This window comes from Scleropages formosus, chromosome 15, assembly GCF_900964775.1.
Source record: "Scleropages formosus chromosome 15, fSclFor1.1, whole genome shotgun sequence".
Taxonomy (NCBI): Eukaryota; Metazoa; Chordata; class Actinopteri; order Osteoglossiformes; family Osteoglossidae; genus Scleropages; species Scleropages formosus.
In genome coordinates this window covers 5074878-5097149 of record NC_041820.1, presented here as the reverse complement: position 1 = coordinate 5097149, position 22272 = coordinate 5074878, and the positions used below count along the sequence as shown (strand labels likewise).

Here is a 22272-nt window from a genome sequence, read left to right as displayed (position 1 = left end):
ACCTAAACAGACGTTTAATTGCATAATTTCAGACATTGACTTGAGTAGACAATTGGCTTCAGTAAACAAATGGTTTCTCTTCCTCATCTTGTGAAGATTCTGCCTTGACACCATCTCTAAAACCCTCAGGATTTCAGGCCTCTGTGCCAATTCTGCAAAAATAATGGTTTGTTATTATCCTGCGAGATACACACATGGAGGTGGGTTTAGTGAAAATTGCTCCACGGAGGTGTGCGGAAGAGCGGAGGGACTGAACCAATGGCCAGATCGTTGCGTTTTTAGCTTCTCAAAGCCTTCCTGATAGCTCCATTACGGGAATGGTCGAGGGCCGATGGCTGTGTGCAAGGTGGGGGGATTTTGAAAGTAGGTGGGCGCGAGTGGTCCAGAGCTTTTTTGAGAGCATCCCTGCAGTTATTCATCCTTTCAACAGTCTCTGTTGGGTTACGAGGACCCGAGACCTCTGCCTCCTTTGCCTTACTTGTCCGGAGGCTGGTCACCCACGTGGCCTCTGAGGAATTAAGGACCAACTCCTTTTGACCTTCATGCTCCATCCAGGTCTCTTTCCCTGCTGTGTGCAGTCAGATGCTGCTCTTCACTCTTCTTAGTGGCCTCAGTGAGTCGGACACTAGGTTTGGACAGACTGCTTGAGACACATCATCCTCCTGTAGCTGTGAGTGAAGCTTACACAACTGTGAGTCCTGTTACAGTATTCCCGCGGTAAATGGGCCTCTCCATTTTTTCCCCATTAGTCTTATTTGGGTGTGTTTATTGCAAAGTGATCAATGGAAAATCTTTTACCCCTCCCTTCCAGATTCACTTGGTACCCCTTGTGAACATTGCAAAATCACATCTAACATCACGAGCTGAGAGAGAACCATCTGCGTAAAGACCCAATTATGTACCGTTGCTGGCCTTCGGCGAGCCCGTGTCTTAAGCATGACGAATGTCAGGGACTCATTGTCGTGATCGCAGCTGATCTCTGCCGATTGATAGCTGTTTCTTGTGACCGGGGTCAGGCGAAATGCTCATCACTTATCTAACAGGGCTGACATTTTGTGAGAGTGGCCAGAACCTTGTGCCCTGGTGGCTGTATCTGTGGCACCATCCCCTGCCAGACTGGGTCTTTTCTCTGTGGTCCAGGAACAAAAAGAGGGACACAGGGCCCAGTTAGCAGCAGGTTCACCACCTCCCACCCCCCTCCTTTCCTCCCTCCCTCCACCACCACCCCTTGAGCCAGGGCCTGACCGGACTGCTAATGAACAGCCACCTGGGTCCCACTCATGACGCCCGATTTCACCTTGAACGTGGCTATTACAGTGGCTTGACCTTGGCTTTGATCCCCCTCAAGCACCCAGGCCCCAAGCTGATTCCCTCTGGCCTCCCCTGCCATCTGGACAGAGCAGGACTTGCTCTCTGCCATTTAGGCAGAACAGACATCAGCACCAGCAACCGTATCAGCCGCACCGCAACGGGCACCCATGTGCTGTCCTCGTTTGCACAGACTTGTCCTTTTTTGTTCTGGGCGTCAGGGTTACAACTCTCTCTATTCATTGGCTTCTGCTTTACAATTATTCATTTAGCTGATGTGGTTCTCCAATGTGACTCGTTACTACTTTCCATGTGATTTACCCATTTATAAGGCTGGGCAATTTTTACTCTATAGATTTAGGGTAAGTACCTCCTCGGTCAAGGGTGCTAGGTCAGGAGGTGGGATTCAAACCGGTGTCCTACAAGTCCAAAGGTGGCCACTCAAGCTAGAATGCCACCTGCTGACCAAGGTGTTCTTCAGTTGTGAGTGATGACCTGGTGACCTGGTGTCCCAGTAGTTCTGCCATCCAAGTGTTCCTTACTTTCAGGACTGCGGTTTAGAGAAGAGCCGGGAATTGCTCATCAGCTGTGTATCACCAGTAGATTTCAGTTTCATATTAAAGTTAATTTTTTTCTATAGAAGTTTAACATTGTTTTGTTACTCATCTTTCTTTTTTGAGCTTGTAAACAAGTGTGGCTGTGTAAAAACAGTGCAGCATTCAGGCTGCAGCTTGTTGCTTAATGTGTTTCGGAGATCAGTTCATCCTGGAGCCTCTGAGCTCTCGAACCATCAGGGCTTTTGCTGGAGAACGCACTGGAACGTTTTACATCGGCAGTGAAGTGACAGGCATTTCCCCGCTTGTGTCAAGGATGAGTTCTTTCGCTGCTGTTACCTTAACAGTATTGAATCTGAAAATGACTTAAAAAAAAAAAAAAAAAAAAGAAGAAATTACACCTCGTCTGTCCAAGTGCCCCAAATCCCCTTCAGTATCGCATTACCGGTTTTGCATTGTTCACAAAAGTGTCACCATGGTATGAACTTGTGCACAGTTGTACAGTACAGCTATGGTAGAACACTGCAGTTAATGTGTATCGTTCGAGTGCAGCCATTGTAGGCCAGTAGAATGGTTAAATTGAGGGTGCTGATTATTATTATTCTTATTATTATTTATTAATTACACTTTTCTCCAAAGGCAACATTCCATTCAAGTCCCCGTCCCTTACAGTGTTGGGTTTGTACGTTAAGCTACTTATAATTATTTACCTATTTACAGAGCTGGAAAATTTTCACTGACAAGTCAGTGGAAGTACCTTGACTGAGGATACAAGAGCAGGACCGGGGATTTGAATCCCGGTCATTTGAGTGGAAGGCGCAGGCTCAGCTTAGCACAGCACGCTACCTGCTGATCCCTGTTTGTCGCTCAAGAGCCAGTCACTATACAGATGCTGTTTCTGGCCAAACTCTCCTAATTGGCACTAATTCATGCAGTTATAGTTTGCCTTCGTTAAGTGGTTGCTGTGTCGTTTGGGTGAGTGGGCATGTCTTCTTTTCAATTTCATACCATGTTGTGATGACTTGTTCTTGATTATTGTCTGCAGATTGCCACATGTGTCCTTTCCTGGAAGCGCTATCTCCGGGGCCGAGGTGCACGTGTTCAGCTGAGCAGTGTGTGCGCTGTGCACAGCAATTAGCAGCGCGGGGCGGGAGATGGCGGTGCGGAAAAAGCGACAGCCGCACACGGGGTCCTTGGAGCTCACGGCGCCCATGACTTTCCGCTTACCGGCCGAAACTGATGCGTCCTCACCTGGCATCTCGGAATGAGCAGTGAAAGCGCTGTAAGCAGCAGGAGCGTGCCGCGAAGGATTAGGGCGAGTCACGTGACGTATTGGAGCGGAGGCCCAACTGGAGTCAATATTTGTTCAAGGAATCTCAATAACAGCCACGCGAGAGTCATCTGCATTTCTGATAATGGGCGGCCATATGGCTTTGTTGACCTAGTGGGATCTGAGTTATTCACCCCCTGTTTGCCATCGTTTCCTTTACATTGTACCAGACGTTTTGCCGGACCCGGCAGCACTGCGCACCGCAAGGGGCACATAATGAAGTCCTACCTGTGGGAAGTGGCTTTCCTGTGGAATAACAGGATAGAATAACCTTTCTCTCTTTTAATACCCTGCTGCCCTGGAAAGTGACCTGTTATTGTAATGTGACCCAGGTTGCCATGGCAGCAAAGTCTGCGATGTTCTTTTTGGTGTTGTATGAAATCCAGAAGAAGGTAATGAAATTGCCGTGCGAGTGCTGTGCACAAACTTGACTGATAGACAGGTGTTTGTTCCAAAAAGCTCTGCCTGTCGCAAATGTTCATATCTGACATTCTTTCATTCCCAACTTCTTACGTGAAGAATCTCGTTTCCCTGTTATTTTAGCAGGAAGTGAGTGTTAGAAGTTGGTTTCGCACATCCATGTGTGGGTTAGAGAAGTGAGCGTGCGTGTTTATACGTGGGCTATGTGAGAGAATCTGTGTCTTAATTTCCTCGTGAGTCGGGTCTGAGGACAGCTGTCGACTCGCTCATCCACACCTTGTTTACCGCAACATTGATGGACGGCCCTGTGTCCGTGGGTGACGAGTGCGGCCAAGCCTTTCAGTAAGCAGCAGGGAAGGGGCTGGACCAAAGCCTACAGGACCCCCCCAACACGCCTCTGTAGCCTCAAGTGAAGGGGCACATGAGCTGCCCACGGGGTCCTTCTGCCCCCCAGCCCACAGGCTCAGGTGCTCCTCAGCCTCTGCATTTCGTTGTCCCCTTTCCCCCTTTTTCAACAATTTGTCACGGCTGCCCCAGCCCCTGCTGCGACGGCACGTGCCAGCCCAGCGCCCGCCCAGCTCCACCACGCCTGTTTGCCAGCCGCGCGTTCAGCCCTGACAGCCTGCTGCCGGCAAGGCCAGTGGCCCAGTACGGAGCCCAGGCCCTTGGCAGCAGCCGAGCACCGTGGCAAATGAGCGAGCCCCTAATGAGATGGGGAGTGGCATCATCGGGGGAAGGGTAGGTGCTCACGCTTTGGCAGACTTTTCATTAGTCCGAGTCATTAGGAGTTCAGGCCCAGAACAGACGAGAATTCACGGAACCGGCAACCCACACACCAGGGCCACCGTGGTAATCACAGATAGCCGAAATGAAGGCACACTGAGACTGGGATTCGGCTAGGCTTGGCTGGGCTGGGAACATCCAGCGCTCAACCTCCCCTATAGGGTGAACGCACAAAGCAGAGATTTTGACTCTAGCCTCAGTTTTACCTGCTTCATCTGAAGTGTCGATTGCAGGTCTGTCACGTCCAGCTGTGCACAGGCTGGTTCCTTCTCTTGCTCAGACACAGTAGGTCTAACTTCAGATACAAACTGAGAAGATACTAAGGTGTATGAAATATGTAATTTACTTAAATAATATGTGATTGAATGCTTTTCCTCCTTTCCTTATTTTAAGGCTGGTTTTGTAAATTGCTGCCCGCGAGGCTCACCCTGTTATTGCCTGCCTGCCGAAGAGCTGTTGAACAGCGAGGTGGAGCCCAGGGAGGCACCTGTGATTCTGTGTTGAAGCCCAGCTCTGCAGGCCACACTATATATCTCACTTGAAGACAAGCTGCACGCAGCCGGCGGAGGACAGGCGAAGGGGCTCCCAGATTGCACTCGCTGCCATCCCGAATTTCTAATGGCTTCAATTTTCCCCCTGACAGGCCAGAGGAGCACAATGCAGCAGCGCTCCTGCCCAGCTCCACAAATGGCCGTCTCAACCAGGGGTCTTATTAATGCTCCACGGGTTGATGGCGGAGGACGTCACGCTTGTAACTTTTTATTGTTGACTGCTTTTCCATTTCCTGCTCTCTGGCTGGGGGTGATTGGGAAACGAATCCTCTGCACCCCACCCCCTCGCCCCCTCGGCCAGCTGCTTCGCCCTCTTTTCTCTACTCTTCTGCAGTCCTGCGCTAAGAGGCCACCATTTTGGTGGCAAGCTGTTGCTGGTTGTTTAAGGGTGGTGTGGTTGTGCACGATGTGCGTGCGTGCGTGCGTGCGTGCGTGCGTGCATTGAGGTGCAGTGCCTCCTGCTCATCTTCCATCAGCACCAGGATTCCCAGTCCAGTCCTTAACTGTGTCCTGCCAGCTATGAGGAACGGGCGCTCTACCTGGAGGCCATAGTCCAGAACCACAAAGAGGTCATGACCTTCGAGGACTTTGCCTCCCAAGTCTTCTCCCCATCCCCAAGCTACTACACCCTCAGTGGGACAGGTGAGTATTTCTCACTATGCCCCGCCACACCGTATCGTCCCAACACTCAGCCATTGCCACATTGGGGAGAGAGAATTGAAGCCGAACACGTTTGTGCCACACCAAAGCATTTGCCTCCAAACGTCTTTATTCCTGTATTTCCTTTTAGCCTCTTTTTTAAGCCCCTGTCTCTGCCAGGTTAATAAACACGCCCCCGGCAACGGCGCAGATTAGCCACGGAGGCGACGGATGTCTCTCTCTCTCCGCTCGCATACATCCGCGCGAAGCTGGGAGCGCATTAAAGCTCATCTATCGGAAAACGAGCTCTCGTGGCAAAAAGCGCCGTTGTTAATGGCGAAGGTGGATTACGCTGCTAGGATACCAGGGGCTGGAATTAGCTGTGCGGAAAGCAGAAGAGGAACTTGGTTTATTACTGTGTGTCTCCTCCCTTGGGGCCAGCCGCCGGGGCCACGCTCACACACCCAACAATCAGACAAAATCAATCCTGCCACCAGGGCTTATCCGCTGCGATAAAGGCAGAGACCCTCCTTGCATGGACCTGCTGTAGTTTGCGATGCAGTGGAAAAGCCATTTCTGCTTTTCCATTTTAATAGGAAAACAATAATGACGCATCAGGTATTTAAAATTGATGCACAGAGATATCAACCAAGCAGGGCTGTATTCCAGCAGCCAAAGAGCTCACCGATCGACAGCAATTGCACTTATTACTCAGATGTTTCAGGTCGCATCCTTGGAGAAATTTAAAATGATAGCAGGCCTAGCAGTTCAGAAGCAATTGACACTCGCCACTTTTGCTGTTAACAATCGGGTAAGGTAAAAAGGTAAAGGTAAAGAAAGAAGGAACTCACAGGTATTGTGTGTGCAGGCTTTCATGGTACCTGTGAGGGAGCGTGCATGCGTGCGCGCACACATGTGCGAGAAGATCTCTGGGAGCAGCTTGCAGCAGGCAGGCCAGATAAGCAGGCTGGCAGAAGACGAGGAGCACAAGGCCTATTTACATAATTATGCCCCGTTTCATGGAGAGACATTGAGAAACATGGTGCTGACCTCTATTGACCTTTCATGAACCAGAATACTAAACAGCCCAGGGACAGAAGGAGAGGGGGGAGCTCGTAATTACCAAGAGCTGTGGTATTCATGTCTTTTCTTGCTGGTGTGTTATTTCTGTGCGCAGCGCAACTGTGCGTCGGATTCTTTTGTAGGCTGCCGGAGAGAGGCCGGCCGGCGGGCTGAATAGGCTGCCTTCGGTGTAATTATCTGCCAGAGGAGGTTATTCCAGCCCTGGAATAAACATTTCTTTTTGTTGTGCCTAATTGGTAGATTTGTTTCACAGCAAGCTGCTTCAGTCCTGTATAAAAGTGTTCATAACATAATCAACATTTAATGTAAGCGCCCTCTCTTGGTTCATTGGAAATTCATGTTGAACAGCTTTTTATTATCTCGGACAGGGAGGGTCTGTGAATAGATGTACAAACATTGCGGAGAAGGATCGCACACACGACATCTTTGGCTTTTGTGAGCCCTGGGTGTAGAATGAGCTGTACTTGTCAAAGGCCTCTGTTGATGTGGAGAGGAGGAGAGGTGCGTTGCTGTTTGTTTATTTATTTTTTTTTTTTTTATTTATTTAGTTTTAGCCCCCTCCCCCCCACCCAAATGGCACGACGGCTACCATGTGTGCACCCCGGCCCCACGGTGTCTCTACAACGGGCCGCGCTGCAAAGCCTTCAACAGACAAGTGTTGCCATTCTTACATGTTTTTCTACACCTTTAGTTCTGCTCGTTACACTTCAAGTTTCTGACTGATGAGTCCAGTTGTTTAACACATGTATGTTTATTCATTAAGCACATTAATCCAGAGTGACATACAACTCACACTTCACAAGAAGTGTATCAACAACAGACAAAGAGCTTTCGACACAGACACGGGATTATCAAAGCCCAGCTTGTTTTTTTGGTACCAACATGTTGTTGCTTTACGGCCCTCAGGTAGCCCCCGTAGAAGTGACGTGAAAATAGCAAATACGTCAATAATCATAACAGGTGGTGTCAGACTCATTTATGTAGCTCTCAGGAGAGCAATGGTTCTGAAAGAGATGGCTTTGAAACCCTTTTTGACCTCTGGGAGAGATCCAGCAGCTCTGAGGCACAGAGGAAACTCATTCCACCACATTGGAACTATTTTGGACCCCTTTTAATGGGTTCACTTGAGAAAAATGCCATTTTCCTCTCAGGTCCAACTATCTAAATTTTCACATTTCTTTTTAAATTTGCACGTGTTTAAAAATCAGCCCTCTTTCTACCCCCAAATTATGTAATTGCTACGTAAGTGATTTGTAAGAACTGAATTCATGGTCCACAAAAGGTCTGAAGAGTTTCTGTCACACGTGCGCTGTGTCGGTTTCCCCATGCTTCTTCCACGTGTCACGAGGGGGTCCTTAACCGATGCCATTTCAAGCATCTCCGAACAGCCAGCAGCACCCATGTGTCCTGCGAGTTCCCATTCCACGCACTGCTCTTCTGCCTTCAACTAGCTGCCCCCGCTCATCCTGTTCCTCATCCCCCCGTCCCGCGGTGGCGTTGTTGTGCCGTGTTTGTGCGTAGCCGCCCACTCATCGTGCGCTAACATTCCACCCATGACAGCGTGCAGGCGCTGGCCCGGAATGGCTCGGGACACGGAGCATCCTTGGGCCAAGTTCCACTGTAAGACTCTTTGCCCGTTTCCTCAGATTGGCATGTGTCCCCACCCGCCGTGGATCCATTGTGGTTACTTCCCAGACTGCAACACTGCCTTCCTGCATGTGCGATCCCTCACCGGCGTGTTCCTGTCCAAACCACACGTGCATCATGGCATATCTGTATCTGCAGTGACTGTGTATGGAATCGTTGTTGGATGTTCTTTGAAAAGTTTGATTTTGCTGTCGTTTCCCCCCCCTCCCCCCCAGTGTTAAATTCTGACATTTGAGAACGAAACGTAAAGTTCCTGCTCTGTCTTTTCTTTTGGTTGATCTAAATATGTGACTCGTGTTACTGCCCCACGGAAAAGAAAATGGCCTGGAAAGCAAGAGATGCAGAAGCCACCTGTCTGTGGTGGAAAAGCCGCCGCGGTCCAGTTCCTCGTAGCGCGGCAGTCCTCGGGCCTCGGTCACCAAAACCGTTTTGCGCCCCCTCCGGCGGCACCATCTGTCTGCTCGCATGTCCAACAACACCCTTGGAACCAGGGCCCTGCTCCTAGGGGCCAGGGTTGACCCAGCCCCCGAACCAGGCCGTCCACCCCCGAGGCTTGTTTGCACGCTCAGGCCGGTGGCAGCGCCGGAGGTGAGGCGAGGCGAGGCTCACCGACGAGCGGCAGCATTACTCAAATTGTCATGTGTGCTGTAATTGAAGCTGCAGTGCCAGACAGACCCAGCAAACCCAGCAGAGCAGGGTGCGCGCTTTCGCTAAATCATTTTAATAAGCTCTGGGTTTATGTGCGCACCAGTCAAAAGTCATTAAAATAACTATTTTTAAGTCGTCATTTTGGCGGTTTGCTATCAGGGAATACAAAGTGAATTAGAGCGCGCGGCAAGCGCTCGCTGTGTGAAATTAGAACCGCCGGCACTCTCCCCGTGTCATGTTTGATGTCACCGAAACAGGGCAGCACGATCCGCTAATGCCGGTGACACACTGCAGCTGACCGCGCTCATTGTTTTAGCGTGTGACCAGATATGGGCTGATGGCGTGCCGGGGTTGCTAAGAGCTTTTGGGTACAGTAATGGGATTAGAATTTCGGGCAGCGGGGGGGTGGCTTGTCTATATGCATTAACCTTTTGTTGCCGAGCGAGGAAACGCCGACGTGTCGGCAGCCGGGCGCGTCGTCTCCGTGCCAGCGGGTCCACCCCGGCGGTCGCACGTGGCTCTGGGCGGACGACCCTCGTTCTCCCGCAAGGACGTGGGGGCGCGGAGCTAATTACACGTGCACGTTGGGAGTGCTAAGTGCTGAGCGCTAACGAAGCGATGAGCACTTTTACCAGAGTGTGGAGCCCTGCCAGAATGTCCTGCGCTCACCCCCCCCCCACTCCCGCTCGGTAAGGACTTACCGACCATCTGTAACACAGAGTCACCTGTCTTCCCCAGACCACCTTTGGCACGTCACCGGCGTGTGTGAGGAGGCTTGGTGTGGATCCCAGATTCGTTCCACCGTGTCGCGCACCCCATTCCCCCCACCACCGTGGCTCTGGGCCCTTGTTGGATTCGTTTTCACTGGTGCTTTTTGTAACATCATTTGTTTTGTTTTCCCGGCAGCAAACGTCACCATTGCCCTATTGTCCTGTAACAGTGAGTGCTCCACATTACCTTGGTCAATGTTGGTCAGTGTGAGGGAGAGCGCCCCTCGCTGTCCGGGTCTGTTGGGTTCCACTGGAAATCTGGACTGACACCATAAGAGTTCCTGGGGGCAGCAGGTGGCATAGAGGTTAAAACTGAACTCTTGTTATCAAAAGACCTTGGTTTGAATCTCGTGTCCTCCTGTTGTACCCTTGATTGAAGTGAGTCACTATAAATAGCATAGTGTACAAAATTTGCTAGTCACCAGTGGTGTCACAATAATAAACAAACACAATAAATACAAATGGTGTTTATAGCAATGACTGGGAACTTCTCTTGTCTGGTATTTGTGTTCTTTTGAGTCTTACTACAAATAAATGTACCACTCCTCCTACACTTATTTGCACTGGTTGATGTACTGTGTTGTGTGTTTTTGTGTTCAGTGATTGCGTTGCTGTCTAACCCTCATTTACCACACAAGCTGTCTGATTCCACTGCTCCGCCGCTTTGCCTCCTTCCTGTCATTCAGCGCATTTGTTGTGGCTGTTTCTTACATGATCATCTATTGTGTTTCTTTCCTTTTAGATTAAATATGTAAAAGCTCTGATTACAGTAATTGATGAAGGTAAGCTCCGCCCGGACGCTTCTGCGCCCCCACCCCCCACCCCCCCCAAGGCCGACCAGCTCTTCTGGTTCAATCACGTCTTTTTTTTTTTTTTTCCCCCCCTTTTCCTTTTTCCTTTTCTTTTTTCCCCTGAAACTAACAAGCTTTATTTACTGGCTGCTTTTAGGAAAATATTCATGTGGGGTTCACCGAGGCCGATAATTGCAAGTGGAGCTCTGCAGAAACAAGCGCTGGTGACAATTAACACCTAAGTAGTAGCATGAAACAGTGCAGGGGTACTAACCGTGTTTCTGCTCCTGCATGTCTCAGCTTCAACTCAAAAGCAAATAGTTTTTTTTGTCTCCCTTCCCCCCCCTTATGTGGCTGTTAGCCTTGGGCAGAATGTGACACTAACACCTGCCATACTGGAAAGTGTCTTTGTCGCACGCGCTTTGTCTGGGTTGCTGCAGGGAGCCAATGGGAATGAAGTCTATTTACCTTCCCTTCGCCCGAGCACGAGTGCGACGCACAACAGTCTTGAAATAGCGCAGATAAGAAGCGGCACGTGCTGCCCAGCACCCTCCAGTCGACTCGGCATAATGAGACCCTGTTTGTGTTTTTTGGGGATGGAAGGGGGGGGCGATCTGCGGGAGTAACAGCTGGGGGAAGGAGGCCAGACAAAAGGAAGAAAAGCAGAGTGGTGGGAATGCGAGTGAGCATGGGCGGGGCCGGCTGGGGCGGGGCGTCCGCTCCACACGCCAGGTGTGACCCATTCTGATCATCTGCGGGTGGGTGGAAAGGGGGGGCTCCAGCACCGTACGGCGCCTGCCCGTGGCGAGGGGTCACAGAATGGAAACGGGCAGAGAGCTCACAGGCCGCGTTGCACGACCACTTCGATTTCCTTATTGGAGCAGTAGTGGAACACTGAAGTTGCACCTTTATTTTTTCCAGTTTACTAATGTGTTCTGGCCTCTGATTCTGTTTGCCTTTCAGTCGGCTGTGCAGTCAGATAGGTTGCTAATGACACCATTTAAAGTGTTGCGTCCGTTAATTCTTAAGATATGATCAGAAGAAAGTTGAAGCACAGCTTAATGGGCGTCAGGTTTTATGAGTGCCGCGTCCAATTAGTTTACAGCTTCCTCGACACGTGTGCCGAAAAATGAGGTGAAACAAAGACAACTGCGAACCCGCAGCAGGCCGCAGTGCTTTCAAGGCACTGGCGCGCATTGTCATTGAAATGTGTATACACACGCAGTTATTTATCCCCGGCCTGGTAAATAGCAGATCCATCACCTCCCCATTGACCTTGATCGTGAGGCCATATGGCAGCAGCGAGGCTGGGCGTGAACGGGGCCACGTGGCTAATGAGCGCAGACCCACATCCCCGTTCATTAGCATAGGGCGACACAGCCGTCAGTACGCTGTCACTCAGTGGGCTCCGCTTCCCCCCGAGGCCCCCAGGAGGGGCACGCGCTCGTATTACTTTTGTTTTCCAAATGGTAGCCTAGTGTGAACTCACAAAAAGACCCTAAATGCAAAGCAGGGCGGGTGTCAGTGAATGATCTGTGCTAGGCAGCGGGTACCATAATGCCTCCAGCACTCTGTTTTTATTGCTTTATCTGTAGTGCGCATGCTGTTTTAAGAGGGTCCTCTGTTGCTTTCGGCTACTAGGGGGTCTGCTGGGGTCCTCTCACCTGTTGTGTCTTTTACCTGCGCCCCCTTCTCCTCCGCTGCTTGTCCGTCGCCCTGGAAATGGTGGGGAGAACGGCGTGAGCTCTCCGTGCATGGCTTCGGTGGGCGGGGCCGAACACAAGGAAGCTCTGTTGGAGCGCCTCGGCAGCTCACGGGGGATTCCGACGTGTGCCGAGGGAGTTACCTGGGCGAGGAAGAGTGACGGGCGCTCGCTAACAGCCCCCCCACTCCCCCACCCGAGTCCGAGGCCCGGCACACTCCTCCTGCACACTCCCCGCTTTGAGTGCTACCGCTGAAGGACTCATCTCCTGCTCCTCCGCCCCACAGCCCCCTTCACCCTGAGTGGAAGTCGAAGTGCTTGTGTCCACTCGCTGTGACCATCTGCTGTTCCTTTTAGCTGCAGGAACTTCAGATGCCTCAAAAAAGGAGGAGGGGGGGAATTAAAAGGCGACCAGATGCCGTAGTGACAAAGCAGAAAGCTTGTTAAGATGTCCATGCAGGGCTGGCTGGTCGCTAACTTGGCCATGAGGCCCCGCCCCCACTTATGAGCTTGCTGCCTCTAACCTTTGGCGGTGTTGTACAAAGTGCTCACTTGACCTGCGTATCGCAGTCAGATTTTGTAAATCAAGGTGGTGTTTGCACTTCCTCTAACGCTCAATGGAAGAAACAAACCTTTGTTTCTTGCGGTGTTTTTACATGTTAAAAAAAGCCTTTCCAGCGGGCATGCTTGTTTATTTCTTCACCTCTTTCCATGTTTTTTCCTTGTTTTTCTGTGCTTTCACAGATTTTTTTTAAAGTATTATTAATGCATTTCTCCTCTCAGATTACAGGGATTTTAATCTCTGAAAGGGTAGAATTTGTTCCAGATCTGTTTGTTAAGGGTTCAACATGCATGTCTGTATTCTTGTTTGTTGTCTGCTGGTGGCAACAAAACTAACTTGATTTTATAGGTCTTACGAAGTTATAGCGCAATTTCAAATCAGATGTAGGGAAGTAGGGAGCTGTTTAGGAAGTGTGTCCATTTTCGGGGTGGGGGGGTCAGCGGAGCTCAAAGAACACCATGTTTGCCCTGGCCAGGGGAGGGTGCGCGCTTTTGGCTGACGACACATCTCTTCACCTCCAGGGTCCCTCAGCGGCAGCGCAAGTGCTGAGCTCACCGTTGCCTTAGGAACGGACTCCACAGACCAGGTCTCTCCCACCATGCCCCGCGCCACCAGGAGCAGAGTTTCCGGCAAACTCCGCCGCTCAGCCAGCGCCATCAGCAAATCTTCCACCTGAACTTTCTTCTTGCGACCTGTCGCCCTCTTTCCTTTCCGCGCCGTCGCCAGGGACTCGCTCCGAATCCTTACGCCGTCTCGACTGCAGTGTTTGTTCTTCACTTTCTCCCGTAGATCAGTGAACACAGGCAATATTTAAGTTTAAAAAGTTTATTTATGTTACGACATTTCCGTGTTCTTTTGAACGTTCTGTCAATTTAGCTGGGTAGCACTGTGAGAGTTCCTTAATTTTTTTTTGTCCTCAGTTCTTGAATTTAAATGTTGTGGAATTGGACATCTTTAGGATTTCGACGGAACAAGGTGTGTCACCCTTGTCACTCTAAGGAACACTCAGGGCACTGAGTAAAATGTGTAATAATTTAAATGAATTCTTTGCCAATGGTTTAATATTGAAATGTGTTTCTTTGCTGTACCTGATTCTCAGTGTGATGAAAGTGTAACTTGAATTGGTTCCCAGGCCGTGTCTGGTGGAGCAGGCTGATGGTGGGTGACGGCTCTTTGGAAAACACTAGAAGGTTATGGGACCTCACAGATGTTGTGCACTATGAGTGATTTCATCTCATTCCTTGGCATTTCAGACTGGAAACCCCAAGTGGGCTGCTAAAACAAAAAGAAAAAGCTACTACACAGCGTGTTGAACACTCTTACGTTCAGGTGGAAACAGAAGTGAAAGTGAGAGCCTCGGAGCAGGAAGCACGTCAACTTTTTATACCTCCTAAAAGCATTGCTTTTTAAATGTTAGTCGCTGGAAGGTGAAGGATTTTTTTTTTTTTTTTGGCCCCCAACCATTGGGGAGGAAGGACCATGTCAGAGAGAACCTTCTGGGTGCTGGTTGCTCTCGCCTCAAACCTTCTGCAACACCTGACTCCTTAATGTTGAAAGATTACATTTTAAATTGGAAGTGAGAAATCCACGAAGGACCAACTATGGCACCTTTCTAACGTGAATCTTAACACATTCCTGTTTTTTTTTTTTTCTTTTTTTAAAACTGTTGGGAGTTTTGATGTTTTTTTTTTTTTTCATAGATTTATGCAATTGCTGGATTGAAAAGATTACGTTCATAATTGTGTGATGTCTTTGACCTGTATGGGATACTTTAACCTTGGATTGTAAACGTACTAAGTTTTGTATGTCATATTCAGACTGTCTTTGTTCCTCTTCCTGTGAAGTTGAGTTTTACATGAAGACATTCCTGCAGATTCCCTTTTTTTGCACTCATCAATGTCTCTTATAACCTATAATGGAATGTTTCTGTTGTTTCTGAGATGTAATGCGCTTGATCTTAATTTCATTCTTTTTTCCCCCTCGTACGAAACAGAGGTATAGTTGACCGTTTTATCGGCATGTTTCGTGAGCCGCAGATGAGGTCAAATTTGCCGCAGGAGCCTCGGATAAACCCTAACTGAACGCACTGATGTGTGTGTGTGTCACCGTGCAGCAGCCAGCCGCAGGGCACATGAAGTGCTCGCCCCCCTCCCCACACACACACACACACACACACACACACACACAGCAGGAGGGCCCTCTGAGCGCAGGAAGGTAAATGCTTTTTCTAATTACCTGACATTGCCATGTGCCTGTGCTGCACAGAGCGGAGGGGGAGCCGTCGACCGCCCCCAATTCCCTCTTTTTTTTATCGACACCAACCACACCAAACATGGGGCCTCGAGACCTTCCGCCATCCCGCGCTCCCGAAGAACTCTCAAACTGGGGCACGTTGGGATGCCGTGGACTGTCCGTATTTGTGCGGAAAAGGCGACTCCTTCGGCTCGCTGACATTCTGTGCACCGAAGGCGCTCCTGTGCGTGGGGGATGGAGGGGGAGGTGTTTGCTGTTCCAACGCTCGTCTCCATGTGTTCAGCCTGTCAGGTTGGCTCAACGTTCCTCACGCTACGCTGCCCCCATCCCCCACCCCCCTCGCACCCAGCCTCGTCACACACCTGGGATTAGGTTGACGTGGAAGCCAGGTGTTACACATGCTGCGAGCTCCGCTGAAAAGGCGGCACTGCTCCGTTGCACTTCTTTGCCTTACCTGGAAGTCTGAACGTATTCTTTAAGCACTGATCAGTCACACAGGAGCCACGGTGCGAGGGTTGCGCTCGGAATAAAGTTCGTTGTGTGTTTTAAAGAATGTATGCAAAAAAATGGCCTGGATCAAATCAAGTGCTTTTACCTGTACGCTGCTGTCAAATCTTTCGCTCTCTCTCTCTCACACGCACACATGTGCACACGCACAGGTCTTCAGTGTAAGACACAGCAAGCAGAGAAGTGTCATCGAAACTGAAGACGTTGTTGCTGTTGCGAAGGGATTTTCTTTTCAGCGACGAGACGGGTGAAAAGTATTGATTCGATCCCGGCCACGGTTGTATCTTACTCGGTCTGGTCAGCATCTGTGAAGCTACATAGCTAGTGTTAACTGTAGATTTCTGATTTCTCATAGGAAGCCAGTGTATAGTGTCATTCCCAGGGGTCTTACTCTGATAAATATAAATATATAAATGCTTGTAATATAATCTTTGTTAAATGAGGAAAAAAAAAAGCTTGAAATTTCATTCGTTAACATATCAAAACTGTTTCTAATGATAAAGTCCTGTTATCTTTATTAGAAATGTGACAATGGAAGCATTTCATTAAATTGATTTGAAAACGGAGTGTTTCGGCGTGCTTGTTTCGCTCGACCCTGCGGTCCAAAGTCTTCGCCATCTCATCCTCTAAGCATTTGTCCTCCTGATATCGTTCTGCTTCCGTTTCGCACCGATTCAGTTGCTTTGGTCGACCTGCTTGTGAGGGAATCTGCTCCCGCGTCCTCCTGCCTCAAGGACTTGGTGGGCCTGATCTTTCCTGCCATTGTCTCTGCTCCAGCCAGCGAGGCAGAGACTCGGGCCGCCGACGCGGTAACCTGAGCCGCCTCCCATCTGTCCCTCCTGCTGTGCTCGGCCGAGTGAGGGGCAGCAGCGCAAAACGGGCCGGTCCTGGCGTACAGGTGCAAAGTCTGCCTCCTCCGGGGAATAACGTTTGTGGGACAATGCACCGGGTCACGTCACCTGGGTAACTGATGGCCTCGCCTCTGTTTCCGAGCTGTCCTCAGTGTGAGACAGCCTTGTCGATGTGTCTGTTGGTCACGCTTAACAATGTCCTTCAATGCATACTTTCCGCAAACCTATCAAAGGGGTGCGAATCTATTATACCGCAGTCCCGAATTAGGACTGCCGTTAACACTCCCTGCCGTCATTTAAATTCCAGCTCCTTGCATCACTTTGGAGGGAGATTTTAAGGACGATGATCCGGTGAACATGTGCGCGATCCTGACGAAGGTGAAGTGCACAAGTTCTCTGTGGGATCCCCTTGGCGTGTAATTTATTCCTTTATTGGCAATCTTAATCCCGTCGCAAAGAGTAAAATGTGCGCTGATTATATGTCATGTTTTCTTTCTCACTATTTATTAGAATCTTTATTTTTCCTGTCCCCACACCGAGACTAAGACATTTTTTGATTCTTTACATATTTGTGTTAAATATTTCTTACAATACAGTTTTATGGCTTGTTTTTCCACACTAACTGCCTCTGTGATGCTTCGAGACTCTAACCTTTTGAATTTTTACATTTCCCCTCCGCAGAAGAACGAATCGGAAAAGTACAGTGGAATCGGTACCAGTTAAGTGGTACCAGTACAATTTAATATCAGTGTTTGCTTGAGACTTTCATGTCTGCAGCTACGTCTTCTCCTCTTAATGCAGAAATTGTACTTTTGCTGAGATGCGCGTCTGCTAAATGAATAAATGTAAATGTGTTAACAGTACCTCAGTTGTGCTCCTTTAGATGTTGACTTGTTCGTTGCTTTTCTTTTCCCTGCTGATGTGAGCAGGTTTTGCCATGAAAATTCCACATTTGTACAGTTTTTTTTTTTATTTCTTAGCTCATGACAACCAGTGCCTTCCCCCATCATGTGAACACATTAATAGGCATACCTACCAAAATTGCATTTAGTAATAGAAAAATAGTTTACTATACAAGGGCTTTCACATGCAGTCATTGGAAAAAAATAATTTCATACAAGTTACCTTGTCTGATGATGTCTACTTCAGAGTTTTTACTTTGCGCTCCGAGTACATTACATTTTGCATATTTAGTTTACATGTAATGTCTTTCAGCAACTTTTTCCATTAATGTCGTTTTTCAGTTAATTCAGAAATAAAATCACTGATAATTTCCACCTTAGATATGTTTTATTTTTAATGGAAATTTAATAAAAGCCTCACCTGATCCATTTCTACTTTGCCTGTAATTTGCAGTTAATGAAAGTAAGTGGCATGGGGGGGGGGGGGGGGGGTGAAACTTTTCGCTGTCCTGACAGTGGGGCTGAATAGAGGCTGGACTTGTGTCGCAGAGAAGATGCTCAGATGGATGCTGTGGAACATGAGAGCAGCTCTGCGGACGGGCGGGTCCCGCCTGTTGATCCACCTGAGCGCAGAGGTGTGCGTGGAGGGACAACCACAGCCCACGTGGGTGAGTCGGGGACAAAGTGTATCATTAATAACTATAACAACTGTACTAAGTGGAAATCCATCTCCACCTCCACCTTTGTCAGAGAAGAATAATGTGTGGAGCACCCAGGGGTGACCAGTGACTAATTGCTATGTTTGGGTCCTCAGCACATTTGATCATTTCTGACAGGAGTTCACCTCTGCTCTAAATGTATGAGCTTTAATTAATACTTCAGTTTTACAACAGAAATTGATTAATATACATGGGCTGAGGTTCACTGTCTATATATAGACAATATCACTGGATCTCAACATACTACAGTATATTCTCTTAAATATATTAGCATAATAAGGCAGGATCCCCCCCCCCCCCCCCCCAAGTGTAAAGCAGCAAATACTGTGTTGCATTGTACAACAAAGTAAAAGTAATGTATTTATCTTAATTTCGAGATGAAAGTGCGTTGCTCTGAGAAGTGTTACAGGACAGAGAATATAGGGTTACATTTATATTTTTCTTTAAAAATAAAAAAAAACTCAGTATGTTGCAGACTTTGTCTAATGTGTTTTTTTTTTTTCATTTTTCTCTTATTCTTCAGGTAAGTACAGTAAATGAAAGTATTTCAGACTTGTGATCACACATCGGAGGGGTGTATGAATGTAACGAAACAAGGTGTGACTGTTTAACGGGGGACAATGAGGGAAGTGAACGAATTTATATAACAAATGTTCACTTGATTTAAATCAAAGTGAAGTAAAAAAAAAAAAAAAGATGTCCGTATAGAAGAAATAATTTAATAGAGCACGTGGCCCGTAATACAATTTCCCGCCCATAAGATCCAAGTGTCCCTCTTTCCCCAGATTCGTTTGGATTGTATTACACGACATTCCGTTGACTTGGGTTCGAGTCCCTCTTAAATATGATACGTACACTAAATTAATTATGGAGTGTTTAAATATTGGTCTCTGTCCCGCTCTTTGTCGGGTTATGTCTCGATATCCAAATATGCAGAATGGTGGGAAAAGAAGTTTGAAATTGAACAAAAATCAGAGTAAAACATTAGGCTCAGAAATTCCGCTTAAACGGGATATTTGCTTCAAGAAACGAGTTGTTGAAATTTGTTGGGAGAATCCCATCACTCGGCTTATCTGTAGAATTAAACTGAAACTGAAGATCGGCATTTAAAAAAGTATAGACTGAAATAAACATATTAAAAAAAAAAAAAAAAACTCTTGACAAGAGTCTTGTCAAGCAAATAAATAAATAAATAATAAGCAATAGATGTATTTCCCCGAGGAACCATAAAGCCCGATAGTGGGAAATGTGCGAGAAAAGGCGTCAAAAAGCCGCCAAGAAGAGTCATTTTGAAAATATTTTATTTTTTTATAGAGCCAACACAGACGAGACATAGGAGTGAAGCGCTATAAAAGCTGGACACTTGAGAAAGATGAGGAGTGTGTAGAAAAGAGCTGCACGTTGGACAATAAATCTGTAAACCATCCACAAGAAGAGAGAATAAATCGCACAGTCATTTACGTAAAATGATAGCTTTCATAAATAAATAAATACAAAATATAATGAAACATATACCAAACAGCAATAATAATAATATAGATGATAAAATATGTGCCGACTTCACTGAAAGTGAGACAATCCTTAGTGGCGTGGACATTTTAAGGCAATAACATCACGATAACTCTAATAATTTATGCTCTTTTTTTTCCAAGGACTCTAAAGGCATTGACGGTTCAATGGTCACACTCTGAGGGAATCTCATTCACAAGCTATAATAAAGCTAAAGTCAGAGGGAGATTTACAGCATGTGAATCGAAAGAAGGCATTCAGACGACAGGAAGGACACCTAATGGTACAACAGCAGGTTCCTCTTAGGTCTAGGAGCTAGGAGGTCGGCGCGCGCGGCAGCAGTTTCTACAAAAATATCTTTAAGAGTCAAACTAAAGGGTTTTCGTTTTGTGATGAGCTAAAGTGGAGGGGGCGGCAGTGGAAACATGTCACTCGAGTTGTAGTTCCGTGTGAAGGAGACCCCGACCCCCCGCGACACACACACACTCGCATCATACGCGCACGCACCCATGCACCTATGCACGCACGCACGCACGCGCGCTCCAGAAGGCACGGTCTTCCCCAGCGGCTCAGCACGCGGGACGCACGGGCACCTGCAGCAGGATCACCTGCCTGTTCTCCGTGGGGTGACACTTGTTGATGTGCCTCGTGAGGCCCAGCGAGCTGTGCAGCGTGGCGGGGCAGTACTTGCACGGGAACACCTGTGCGGGGTGCAGGAGCCGCAGGTGTCTCTCCTGCCCCGCCCTGCTGGGGGAGCTCTCCCCGCACACCGGGCACACGAGGCACTCCGCGGGGCTCAGGTTCAGGGGACCCTGGCTTTGGTTTTGGTCCGGGGGGGTGGCGGCGTGGCTCGGCTTCTGTCCCTCCTCCGCGCGCTGGAGCGCGTGGCCCTCGCGCGCCTCGCCCAGGTGGCTCGCCAGGTGCTTCCTCAGGTACGCCTGGCGCTTGAACCGCTTGCCGCAGCGCTGGCAGTCGTAGAGACCGTCCTCGGACCCGGACTCCGAGGGACCGGGACTTGGGCTGTCTCTGTCGCTCGCGTCTTTGAGCTCATCGCACGTGGCCTTCAGCCCGAGGGGCGCCTTGGCAACGTCGGGTCGGGCGACCGGTGCGCTCGCAGTCACGCCCGCGTTAGGGGGTCTCGGCTTGTGCCAGCGCCGGTGGGAGGCCAGGTTGGCGGGGCAGCTGAACACCTTGTCGCACTCGGGACACCTGTACTCGACCCGCACGATCCTCGAGCACCTGTGCTGCGCGAGGGAGAACGGGTCCGGGTACTCCTCCTTGCACAGCTGGCAGATGAACTCGCCCAGCGGCTTGCCTCCCCCGCCGGAATGGGGTCTGGGTCTCATGTCCACCGGAGCCTCTTTGATCCGGAGCCCGAGCACCGGGGACGTGGTGACCTCGTCCTCGAAAGTCAGCTTCCTCGTGGCCTTGGCCCTCTTTCCCGCACACCTGCCCTTGCGCTCCCCGTCGGACGCGGGTCTCTTTGCGCCGTTACGCACGGCTGCGGACGGGACCCCGTTCGCTCCCCCGCCACCACCACCACCTCCTCCTCCTCCTCCACCCCCTCCTCGGTTGCTGTTGCTGGTTCCGATCTTCAGGTCCACGGGTGCGAACAGCAGCTGGTCCAGGGAGGTGAGGGCGGCCGGAGTTGGGAAGGACTCGGCGGACACGGGGGAGCCCAGGTTGACACTCCTCTCGAAGGACCTCCTCTCGTGCTCTCTGCTCACGGGTCGCGTCGGGCTGTACAGCCCCTGGTACACCGTCTCCGGGTTTCCGAACTGCACCGGTTTCTCATCCTCCCCGCACCCCGGCGTGTCCGCCGCGCGATCCGGCGACGCGTGCGCGCGCGGGCGCTCGCGCTCGGGGCTGGACCCTTCGGACACGGGAGGTGACGCGTCCCTGTGGATCTGCAGACCTTGTATCTGGTCTGGATCGTCGTCGTCGGAGCGAACCCTGTAGGAGACGTGCGCCGATTTCTTGTTCCTTTTCACCAGGAAGCCTTTGGGCATCTTTGCGTAAAAGTGTGGGAAAGCCTGGGGCCGCGTGAAAGGAGGTGCGCGCGCGCGCTGCAACGCAATCCGAGTTGCGGAGGGATAGAGACGCGCCGGCGGTCCGGATACCGACCCGTCCTCCTCGGCTATTGATCTTTCTCCTCCTGAAATGCTTTCGTCTCCGAGGCATAGCTGCACTCTTTTTAAGGAGCAATGATGCCATTGTTCTCGCCCCTGGTCCCCACGTCCCCGACCAATCAGAGGCCGCGCTCATCGCCGTGGGTTCACCAGTGGGAGGGTGGAAATGTAGGAGGGTCTGCAGATTGCTCAGCAGATGTACCTGCGCTGTATTATATTACTGAGCGTTTTGTGCAAGCTCCCCCCTCCCCCCGCCCGTGGAGGCACACGCCGGGACCCTCCTCTTTTCACGGTCTGATGGGTTTCTATACAGATGCGCACGTGCCGCGGCTTTTGTGCGTCGTCTTTCGGGGTGGGTTGTGGGCGAAGGGGCGAGGGGGGGGGGTGTCCGTCACTGCCGCGAGATCATCAGAATTTTAAATGAAAATTGGGGGCGTGAGTGTTTTCAGAATGAAACGGGCAACAAAGACATTTGTGCTGGAAATGAGCGCGAAAGTGGGGCTCATCACTTAGTGTGTAAACTAAAGTCACCTTTTTTTTTCCTTTTGGGTAAATCGAATTAAATTCACGACTCCTGTCCCACAGCAATACTGTGTAATTAGAACAAAAAAAGA

At 49.6% G+C, this 22272-nt stretch overlaps 2 protein-coding genes across 2 annotated transcripts in view; one reads left to right on the top strand and one right to left on the bottom strand.

The window, feature by feature from the left end:
• ralgapa2 (Ral GTPase activating protein catalytic subunit alpha 2) overlaps positions 1-14375 on the top strand; it is a 98865-nt gene extending 84490 nt beyond the window's left edge. The window contains 2 exon segments of the mRNA XM_029258348.1: positions 5464-5588; positions 13310-14375. Of these exon segments, the coding sequence (XP_029114181.1) occupies positions 5464-5588; positions 13310-13464 (280 nt within the window). The 3' untranslated portion in view covers positions 13465-14375.
• Positions 14376-19376: 5001 nt separating this feature from the next.
• On the bottom strand, positions 19377-21694 carry insm1b (insulinoma-associated 1b). The gene has a single exon (XM_029258672.1). It carries the CDS (start codon positions 21536-21538, stop codon positions 20099-20101), a length of 1440 nt encoding a protein of 479 aa, XP_029114505.1. The 5' UTR covers positions 21539-21694; the 3' UTR covers positions 19377-20098.
• Between the last annotated feature and the right edge of the window lie 578 nt (positions 21695-22272).

What these genes read in the sequence shown, in the direction of transcription:
- insm1b (XM_029258672.1), bottom strand. Translation starts at nt 21,538, where the DNA reads ATGCCCAAAGGCTTCCTGGTGAAAAGGAACAAGAAATCGGCGCACGTC.